Source organism: Loa loa (assembly GCF_000183805.2).
Source record: "Loa loa unplaced genomic scaffold supercont3.12, whole genome shotgun sequence".
In the NCBI taxonomy this organism is placed as follows: Eukaryota; Metazoa; Nematoda; class Chromadorea; order Rhabditida; family Onchocercidae; genus Loa; species Loa loa.
In genome coordinates, this window is record NW_018108192.1 from 1 (window position 1) to 10,328 (window position 10,328).

Consider the following 10,328-nt stretch of genomic DNA (forward strand, 5'->3'; position numbering starts at 1 on the left):
ATAATGTAATATTAATATAATATAATATAAGATAATATAATGTTTCACTGCATTACTGGTTGTCTTTTTATTCCAAGATAATTATTAGGTAGCTCGTAAACTGGCGGCAAAAGTATCGCTAGCGACTCGAATCGACGCACTTGCGGACGAGTCGCTGGGAACTGAACCTGGAGAAAAAAGTCGAGCTTATATCGAAACATTCATTCGAATGGAGCAGGAACGAGGACCAAAAAGAATAACAGGAAAACCTGCTCAACATGATACTTATATATATAAGAGGTGACTGAGCTATTTTTGCCATCCAGTATTACAGATTATGTTTCTATTCTTTTCTAAAAAGTTCGTATGCTTAATTTCGTATTGAAAGTTCATATAAATCGTTTATGCTATATGATATCAGCAGAAATTTTTGAAAGGTTCGCTTTTCTTACAGAATTTTTCTAATTTCATTTCCACCAGTCTTTGCTAGAATTCTCGTTTTTTCTCATTCAGTTTTGCAAATCCATCAGCCCCCGTCGTAAATCGAAGGTTTTCCAATTTTTATATGTTTTTTAGCACTACAAGTCGATACGATCCTTGTGCAGATTCAACAGTAAAAAGTTCTAAGAAACGGAAATTTTCTGAAGGTAGCGACATTGGTAGTGGTAATGGTCCTGATACGATAAGTGTGGTTGGCGAGAGTCAAACTAATAAAGATGGCCCACCACAAAAAAAACACAAGAAAAAGAAGGTCTAACATGTTTCAGTATTTAAGTTCTTCAAAACAATGTTTCTTGTATTGAATTGAAAGGTCCTGAACTGGCATTATTTTCGATACGTAGTTCTTGTTTTGAATTAAGCTCAGACTTTGATATGTCTCGATAATTTTTTAACATGGGTTCATTAATCAAGTTCTTCATCACTTTTCCTTGCGGTACACTAATGTCATTTAGTTTATTTGCCAAATGATGCAGTTTAGTTCGAAATTAGATTTGGTCCTTTGGCTTTAGTTTGTTCAAATCATTTTCATATTATTATGACAAACAATTAATATACCAAATCGAGCACTAGTCTCCTAAATCATGCTCTTGATTAAGTGAGCTAATCATTAGTTTGGATCGTCGATAAAACATCCGTAAGAAACATAAGTTGAAATCGAGAAATGATATGGAGTCAAAACTACCTGTGGTGAACTTTGAAGTAAATAAGTTGTATTCTCATGTTTTTTTGCAGATCAAGGAAGAAGTTGACGAATAGAAGTTGTCAGAGCATTCAATCTACCACTATCACTTACGAAGTACAACCACTCCTTTATTACTATATTTGGAACATATTTCCTTAACAAATAAGTTTTCTAGCCTCAAGGAATGTAACGGTTTGTCATACATTTGTAAGGGAAAATTCACAGAGTAATAGATTTTTAAGTCAGCATAAAAATTTTTTAAGTTGACTTAAAAAATTTTTTTAAGTCAACTTGAACTTGAAGGCTTGATTTCTTTTAGCTTAATAGTCTTCTATGAAGCTATGTACTGTCTCTGTTAACCTTTGTTGTTTGTTGTAAGTTTGAAAGTTGGATAAAGTTAGATTTTTTTTCCCCACATTTCTGCGCTTTTTGCTTTCACACGAATAATTCACCGTCACACAGTGCTCAGTTTTTCAGATCTATTTATAATCTTGTTTGTCATATTTGAAAAGCTCCATCACTTTTTCTTTGTGTTTTATACTGATTTCAATTTTCATTCTCAGGACTACAAGGCTTTCTTTCTATAGTTCTTTCTTTGAACAGCATGGATCGTAGTTGCATTGAGACTAAATCTAAGGCTAATAGGTTACTTCGATTTTTTTTGTGAATTTTATCAGAGATGACGGATACATAAATAGTATTAGAGTGATTATTGGTCGATGATCTCGTGCGGAATAAATCCTGTTAAACTTCTTGATGATCAGACCTCGCCATGGATAACTTGTCCCCAAATGTCTTTTTCTTCTTAGTAATTGTTAGATATTTGTAGGGAGAATTTGAATGTCAGTTTTAGATGATAGGGAGTTTTTGTTACTTTTTATTCATTACTGGTTTATTTATTTTGTCATCCATCGAGAAAGCTGGAGATCCATTTTGTTTCGGTACCTTCAAACTTGATTTACCAGTTCGCTATTTGCATATACAGCTACGATATGGCGAAACGAACATAGTCTTTGAAAATATCTGTTTTCCATAAAACAAGCGTAGTTTCTTGAATTATATTGCTAAAAATAATGTTTTTATTATAAACATTATATTGTTTTTGATTTTGCCGAGGATGTTATGGAGAATTGTAGATTCCAGTTACTTGACTATCATGGCGGCTCATATCTGTTACGATTACGGTTATGGTCTTCTTGTCTACAGATGGTTGTAAATGTTCGTATTGGTGTCCCATTATGTGACTCCCCAGTTATAATCAAAATAGGTTTGATAATCACTGATGTAATCCGTCGTATACTCGCATGCATACATTTGACAGCTACGATATGGCGAAACGAAGAGACTCTTATGTCAAATGTATGCATTTTTTTTTCGGATGATATGTTTAATTTCTCTCCTTTGCAAAATGATGCTAAATATGCAGTTTTTAAACACATGGTTCTTCAATAGCCTTGATGTTATTTCGCCGATGGTGATTTACTCTATTCGGAGTACTGTGATTGTCCGAAAGGGATTGTTTCGAAACTGGTTGCACATCACAATATTCACAGCTTGACAGTGATTTGAGTCATTATCTGCGATTAATTTTGAAGAAGTATTAACGACAGTAAAAAAGAAATGGGCAAGTCCGCAGCAGCGTCACAGCAATGCATTATGCCATTATCACTGAAAATGACGGAAAACGTTTCTAATTAAAATCATACGTGCTTTCTACGATTGTGTTACGGGCCTTCTCATTACATAATCTGATATTCGACATGACTGCAGCTGTTTCTGCTGTACAATGCGAACCAGATTTGGGTAAATCCTTAATTTGTTTGTTGATGGTTCTTCATGCATTACTAATACTTTTCAAATGGCTGTTGTTCACTTATTCTTGTTTGCTACCAGCACTCCAACAAAACCGTTACTTTTTTTGCCGAAAAACATAACCTAACTTATTCAGATTTTCTTTCGGTTTTTCAGGGGGTATTTTGGAGAATATACTGGTTTTTGGTATTTCTTGGTGCGGCATTCATGCCATTAATGGAAAATATTTGCCAAATACCGAATTTATCTTTAATTTTGGCAATTGGCAGCTGGTGAAGGCGGGAAATGACCTCGTCCTGGTAATTAGCCGATGTGGCTCCAGAGCTGGTGTTTTTGGTGTTTAGTGCTGATGTATTTAGTTAAAATCGAATAATAGAGAATTTGACAAAATAAATAATGGATGTAATTACCAAGAACATGTCGACCAATAGCTCAAGGATCCTTCCACTTAACCCTTAATCGTATGTTTACTTAAATTTACAAAAACCACTGTAGTTCTTTGAAAATCAGTGTACAATGTAATTTACGATACAGTGGATACAGTATTACCAACAAATGAGCTGATAAAGTCAGTCTATGGAGTCGGTTACATTGATATACATTCTGTCATGAATGGGAAGTATCATGGATAACAACAGAAAAAAGATGAATCTGCGTTTCAAGTTGTGATTCCAATAAGGTATGTTATGTTTTTTCAAATATAAATTTCCTGTAATTACTTTGAAATTTATGAAGTCGGTCCCAAAAGGATAGAAAATCCATTCTATTCATATAATGTAATAATGGACGTCCCCAATAGGGAAGTATTACTGGCTCATTCTCGAATAAGTAAATAGGCTTTCATTACAGTTACAACTTAAAATAGCGAAATTATCAAGACTGCATCCTAGTCTTCTGGATGCAGGGATCAAGCAGTATTCCTTTTCTCGCCAATCTCAACATACGTTAACGATTGAAACGTTTCCAGATTTCTTCAAGATTTACCCTCCGTTTTATTTATATATTGCGTACACATAATTTTAATTAAAATTAATCTTTGGAAATGAAGCGAAAAAGGAGTGGAATTTCAGCATAAATTTGTATTAAACATTGATGGAACGGCTGCAGCGTATTGTTTTCCTTTTTTGGCTGGCTGAAGATGGCATCGTTTTCAAGTCATTCTCTGATTATTACGAACACTTTTACACCGATCTGGAGAAAGGACATTATTTCCGTTTTAGTGATTCCACTCTCACTGAATAAATCAAGTGGCAAAGCGCTCAAGATCACAAACAGATGACTTTATTTATAATGTAATTATCTTTCATCTGAAATAATTCCCAAATTCTTTGTTATAAAAAATGCTCTTGAGTATTTTTGCGGAATCTTGAAGAATGTGTTCAGAAAACTGCTCGACTGCTAATGTCCGAGAGACTTATTTAAGGACATGGAATAAATTACCCTATCAGGATAAATATATCCTCCACTAGACTTGGATCTACACAGCAAGCTATCACATAGGAATTTTAACTGCATTTCTTTACTGCGTCACATTCAACTTCAGCAGTTTGCATTTCATCACATAACGTACTTAAATTTAAAATTTGCGGTGTCAATCGTTTCACCTGACATGGGTTGCATGACTCCTTTCTCACATAAATGCATTTTTGCGTGTTCCAAACATTAAACGCAATGCGTCAATTTGTGCTGCAACATCTTCAACTTTTGAATATTTACTGCTACTAGCCGATCTTGTACAGTTTCCTTTTATATAAATAGTTATTTTCATTATGCTGCATTATGTAAATTGTTTTTTAAAATAGGGCAACTATTGGTGATGGTTAGGTTATTGTTAAATTGAATTCTTGAAGTTAATTTATTTTTTCCAGAGAACTTATATCACCACGAACATAAATGTAGTACTGAATTTGCTTAAATTTAAGAGTAAAGATAATTCGCTACCAGTCGTATCGTAATTACCGACCCTTGCATCATGAAACAACTGAAGATTTTCAGTCCTTTGTAGCAATTGCAAATGAAGAATATGCTGATAGGAACTGACATACAAATACACTACAGTAAAGCAGAAAATCTTTATAAATTTTGGGAAAAGTTTCCAGAAGGTTTTAGAAAGTCTTTTGCATATACCACGGGATGAAAATTCGGCTGAGACAACTTCTGCCACGTATACTAACAAGAACAAGAACGATGCTGAAGAACTGCAAACAATAAGATTTAACAATTTTCTTTTCAGTAGTAGCCTATTTAAAAAAAAAAAGTCGCCTCTACATTGGAAAAAACCACTTTATTTCAATTTTGCAATAAATCTATTATCTCCAAGTAAAAGTTAATGGTTTCTGAAACAGATTTGTGTCGGTAATGTTCAGAGCCTTAATTGATTTTATTGCAGCACACACTGTTTCAGATACACTAGCTAGAAAAAATTCCGATACGACCTGAAGATGATAGAACTTATTCCGAAAATTACCCCCGGAAAAACGACCTGCTGACCAGTCATGCACCAAATAAGCTATGAAGAAGGTGTGTTTAAACCAAATAAGCTATGAAGGAGGTGTGAATAATAAACAAGAATTATAAGAAGGCAAAGTATTCAGTATGAAAAAGCACATTAGAAGATAGTTCGTTTCTCGGTGAAAAATGAACGAAGTAGGAGTACCTGCAAATGAACACAAATATGGACTGTTTTACTTTATTCAATTCATAAATGTCAAATAATTCTAAATTGAAATCTTTAGCTCATATTTCGTTATCCAAATAGAGCAAGTTGCATCGAAGGTAAGCGCGATTTTCAGTTTCTCCAACTTTTCAAAGTTATTTTTCCTTTGATACCTTTTATAAATGGATATACTGTTATTTTTGATTTAAAATATTCTATACCATTAGCTATAATTAACAACTATGCAGCAGTACTGATTTCTCTGAATATTAATACTTCAGAATAAACATTTCTATGTTTCAAAGGAGTGGCAACATAACAGAATGAATCGTCGCCAAAGTTTTATCATTTAGTGAAAAAACCGCATAAATTAAAAGATGCAAGATTTATCTTTCTGTGGGAATTTCGATGGAAAAAAAAATTTAGTCAGTTAGTGTATATTTAATGTATATTACCTGTGCAATTCCCAAAGTAATAATAATAGCCGTTTGTCCCAAAGACCACATTAAAACGCGTTCGTTGAGATCCTCCGCGCGCTTACGTCCAGTAGCTTCTCTCAATCGATGATGTGTTTGATAATCATCAATAAGCCTCAGCCGATCACCAATAGCTGATGCAGATGTTTCAAGTTGTGTCACGGCTGCTATTCGTGAAGTTACCTTATCGATACCTTGAGATAAAGTATCGCCTGAAGAGTACTAGGAAATGTTTCCCCAGTTTTATCAAAATTGTAGAGTGCAATAATAGGTTTGTTCTGTATAAGGTAACTATATAAGTAATAACTCTATACAATGTAATAACATGAAGATTTCTGATGTTCCAAAACGGATTTCATGGTTGTTTTTCTTGATCTCTGCAAATCAAGATGACATGAAAAACATCATAAAAAGAAGTGCTATCCGGCTTTTAATATAAGTGAATAAAAACTGTACCTGATAAGAGCTGACCCTCGTTTCCTTTTGCCAATCCATATAAACTACCTTATGTGAAAAAGTTGAAAATTCATTTGAGAAGCATGCCTGAAAAGTATGAACTAAAAAAATTAGTGGAAGTCCTCTACACTTCTTCATTCGTTTGAAGTAGGAACTTACACGGTTTTCAATCTAATGTAATTTCGCATAGCAGCAACTTTTTCCATAAGACTTGATTTTATATTTTCCAAACAGCTCAGTGGATTCTTAGAACTTCATAGAATGGAAAAAAAAAAACCTTATATGTTCCTTCTGTTTCTGTTTTCCACGAAAAATTATCATACTGCTTTTTGACACCTTTGTACAGGATTTTACCTCTCTCATCTTGAAGAGTCATATCTACATCATACTGACCACCTGTTACTACCTGAAATACGATAAAGTACGAAAATGTGCCACATAAGGACAAAACGATAGGTGAATGTGAGATGCAAAAGATCACTTCTGGTTTCAGAATTTAGGTCGAGAACGTCAATGAGGTCGTAGGGAGACAATTGGTTCCGAAATAAATTAGAATTTTGGCAAAAGAGAATATAATGTAATGTTCTAATCATAAAAGATTTTAAACTTTCTATGTGATAATGGGACTAAGCCATCTCTACGTTTCAATAAATAGTAAGACAGTATAAGCAAGACTGAAACTATGTGTATAATTGTACAATTAAGGTATAGTACCTGATATTCGATGACGCAGTCAATGCCAGCTTTAATATCCTCAAAAAAGCACTGATTCGCACTGTCGGATAATTCAAACGTCAATTCAATGGCTCTAGCAAAAGCTACGATATACAAGGCTGCAATTTTTGATAGTATCATTCCAGCTAACTCCAAGTTCCACTCATTAAAGCTTCTCGAAATCTGAAAAGATGACAAACATGTGAGTAATGTGGGCGAAGCATGCATTCATAACAATAATATTTATGAGATGTAAATCAACGCAGTGTTTTACAAGCAATTAGTGCGGAATATGATTACTTAAGCTTCATATTGACATCACTAGTTGTCTTCAGCTACTTAAGCGCTAAAATCCCGGAAATGATTGCCCAACTCAACGAATCATGAAACACTAGGCAACTGCCCTTCGTACTCCACCGAGCAACGCAATGTTCGCGAAAAAGCATAAGGTTGGTTCCACCGTGCAAATTCCAATCTCAACATGTGGGTTCTCTAGTCTTGGCTAGGTCTGGAAGACGAGGGTCCAGAAACTGGGATACCGACTCCTGAATCGCTCATAACTACCCTATTAGTCCCAACTAGACTTGAGGCCGCAATGCGAGTAGCTAAAGGAAGTGATCATATTGTAACTTCAGATCTAATTTTTAATGAAACCAACACTTTTGGCAGAAACCTTGCCCTTTATTTTCAAGTTACAATCGTCTCAGTAAATGATGATAATTAAGTAAGTATGTCTCAAACACAGGGAAGGAAAGGAGCCAAAATGGTGGGATCAGAAATTCTTTGGGAGTATGGTGACAATAAGTGAAAATGCTGTCTGTTAGTGGGACATCCAATCAAATGCTTCAAGTAAGCGTGATAATAAATTTCTGAAGAGAATTACTGAGGCAATAAGAATCGAGAAAATTTAATGGGACCTTAAGGGAAGGATATCAGGGAAAGGTGTTAAACTAAGGAATTATAGTTCTAAGAATATCCAGCACCAGGCAGATAATCATCCTCTTTCTCACGAGTTGGTGCAAAGTCCAACACTGCGAAAGTTTGGCATGAAAAAGAAAAGTATGTAAATTCAGAAAGCAGCGAGCGACCCAACGACAGAACAGCAATTCTAAAACTGCCCTGTCATCACTCATGAGTTTCCACTCGGAATTCTGGAAATACTGAGATCTTTCCGACCCACATGAAAAATAAAGTGAAACGTATCCGGACAAGAACACTCTTCTCGGTGTAAAGTCCATTGATACTAATTTCAGAAATCATCCCCGTTTACTATCCATACGGATGGTAGCAACGATTGATGTTTTATTCAACATACAAGAATTCAAGACAACCAAAAACACAGTAGAAGTTGAAGTCTAGCACAATCTTTAGAAAATGAAATACAGCTAAAATCCCTGCATCATAAAAGCAAGTTCCATTTTTAAAATGCATTAGGAATGGAATCAAGGATTAAGCCTTTCGCCCAGAAACATTCCAGATCTTTTCCCCAAATTTTAAGAATGAAACTAAGCAAATCAACTCCAGTGCTTGTCTCGAAGTAATCTTAACGAACAGAAGGTAGGAATCTGTCATTCCCTTCATTATCTAAAAGGAAGCAATCAGTAATGCAAACAGAAATGACGTTTATTGTGGAATGTTTTTTAACATGAAAACAAGTTGCAATATGTTATACACTGCTGAGGTTTAGAAAAACAATGAGTTTTTAATTCGTTTTTGTTATAGCTGGAGCTATTCCATTGCTGAAATCGAAAAGAGTATAAGGAGAATTTTATTCCAAATGAAGTAAGATTTTAGGAGAAACACATATGTTCAATTCTGATAACAATATCATATATAATGAGCTCAATGTTTATTTTCAGGAAATCCTGCTTCCTGAATTTTACGAACCATGATAATAGAAAAAACCATCGATAGAATAAACCCTTATACAATAAACCGGGAGCCATGCTAGTAATAATATCAGAAATAAATGATAACGAATGGAACTTCTACAAAATTAAGGATTTCAGTTAAAAAACTGATGGGTAATTCAAATTAGAGATAAAGCTTATAGATTACTGCACATGGTTTAAATAGAAGTACAACTTGTGATCATTTAACAAGCCACAATTTTTTAAAGAAGTTCCTAAAAGCCCGAAGTTATTAAGGAAAAGGAGTGGATAAATAGATAACTGCGATGTGCCAATGAACTAAAATTATCAGACTGAAGAGAAAATATTTTTATAAACCTCATGTCAAATACGCATGAGATTTCCGTTTGTGATTTGCGTCGCCAAAAATTCAGTTATTATTTCGTAAGAGGTTGTTTGTCTAGGCTGATCACAGTATCGGCGTACGGTGGGGGTTGTGACATCGTTATGTATTCACGTGAAATATCGTCGTAATGAAATGCTACTTGAGTCGTCGAAAGCTGCTCTCCAATGTGTCGCACAACCTAAAATACACTCATTTTTGACGACTTTCATAGAATTTACACTTTTAACTGGAAGCAAAAGTCCTCAATTAATGTATGCGACAATATGAACTCTAACTGAAATGTATTATCAAGAGTGATTAACACAAATACGGCAAGCATTACTTTCAGTTTCAAAGACTTTTAAAATGAAATAATCCAAAGATTTTGAATTCCAGTCCAACATTACGTTGAAGAAAAACATTTTTTCGTTTAAGTCGGGAATGGGTTCAATTATGAGTGGTCCCGAGATAATAAAAACATGCTGATGTCCTTCGATGACGATGGGACTAATTCGTTGACTTCTTTAAAATGCCGTCTCTCTGCACTGCCCAATATCAAAACTAGAACAAAGCTATCCTTCTTTGAAAAACAACCTTTTTGTCTCCCAGAAAACCGTAGCATCGCCATACAATAGCAACACACCATAATTGAAACAGTGTCCCAATTAGATGAGAAAAGAACTGACTGCAAATAAATTACATACAAGAAAGTTCTCTCTCCAAACAGAAAAAAGGAAAATCGGAAGAAAAAAAAGTGAGAGGAAAATAAACAAAGTTACACTCACATATATATATATATATATATATATATATATAT

General features: G+C 34.4%; 4 protein-coding genes across 5 annotated transcripts in view; 2 read left to right on the forward strand and 2 right to left on the reverse strand.

Moving 5' to 3' along the window:
- The first annotated feature begins 86 nt into the window (after nucleotides 1-86).
- On the forward strand, nucleotides 87-1,779 carry LOAG_09461 (hypothetical protein). The gene is made up of 3 exons (XM_020447936.1): nucleotides 87-279; nucleotides 556-730; nucleotides 1,213-1,779. Exons 1-3 carry the CDS (start codon nucleotides 209-211, stop codon nucleotides 1,234-1,236), a joined length of 270 nt encoding a protein of 89 aa, XP_020301879.1. The 5' UTR covers nucleotides 87-208; the 3' UTR covers nucleotides 1,237-1,779.
- A 1,143-nt stretch (nucleotides 1,780-2,922) lies between these two features.
- On the forward strand, nucleotides 2,923-3,318 carry LOAG_09462 (hypothetical protein; the record flags this gene model as incomplete). Its single annotated transcript, XM_003144989.1, has 2 exons — nucleotides 2,923-2,965; nucleotides 3,131-3,318. 2 exons carry the CDS (start codon nucleotides 2,923-2,925, stop codon nucleotides 3,316-3,318), a joined length of 231 nt encoding a protein of 76 aa, XP_003145037.1.
- Nucleotides 3,319-5,001: 1,683 nt separating this feature from the next.
- LOAG_09463 lies at nucleotides 5,002-7,417 on the reverse strand (the record flags this gene model as incomplete). 2 transcript variants are annotated; one of them, XM_020447937.1, is made up of 5 exons in its annotated part: nucleotides 5,002-5,172; nucleotides 6,086-6,328; nucleotides 6,563-6,649; nucleotides 6,840-6,968; nucleotides 7,277-7,417. In XM_020447937.1, 5 exons carry the CDS (start codon nucleotides 7,415-7,417, stop codon nucleotides 5,080-5,082), a joined length of 693 nt encoding a protein of 230 aa, XP_020301880.1. In that variant the 3' UTR covers nucleotides 5,002-5,079. The 2 variants fall into 2 exon arrangements, with proteins under 2 accessions (XP_020301880.1, XP_003145038.1); XM_003144990.2 differs by lacking the exon at nucleotides 5,002-5,172 and adding an exon at nucleotides 5,441-5,630.
- A 1,480-nt stretch (nucleotides 7,418-8,897) lies between these two features.
- Nucleotides 8,898-10,328, reverse strand: part of LOAG_12056 (hypothetical protein) — a 3,047-nt gene continuing 1,616 nt past the window's right edge. The window contains exons 5-6 of the mRNA XM_020448471.1: nucleotides 10,106-10,196; nucleotides 8,898-9,710 (exon numbers count right to left, since the gene is read on the reverse strand). Of these exons, the coding sequence (XP_020301388.1) occupies nucleotides 9,564-9,710; nucleotides 10,106-10,196 (238 nt within the window). The 3' untranslated portion in view covers nucleotides 8,898-9,563. The remainder of the gene's footprint in view (nucleotides 9,711-10,105; nucleotides 10,197-10,328) is intronic.

What these genes read in the sequence shown, in the direction of transcription:
- LOAG_09461 (XM_020447936.1), top strand. Translation starts at nt 209, where the DNA reads ATGGAGCAGGAACGAGGACCAAAAAGAATAACAGGAAAACCTGCTCAA. An exon ending in GATACTTATATATATAAGAG is followed by an intron (nt 280 to 555) that starts GTGACTGAGCTA and finishes TATGTTTTTTAG; the next exon opens with CACTACAAGTCGATACGATC. An exon ending in AAAAACACAAGAAAAAGAAG is followed by an intron (nt 731 to 1,212) that starts GTCTAACATGTT and finishes GTTTTTTTGCAG; the next exon opens with ATCAAGGAAGAAGTTGACGA.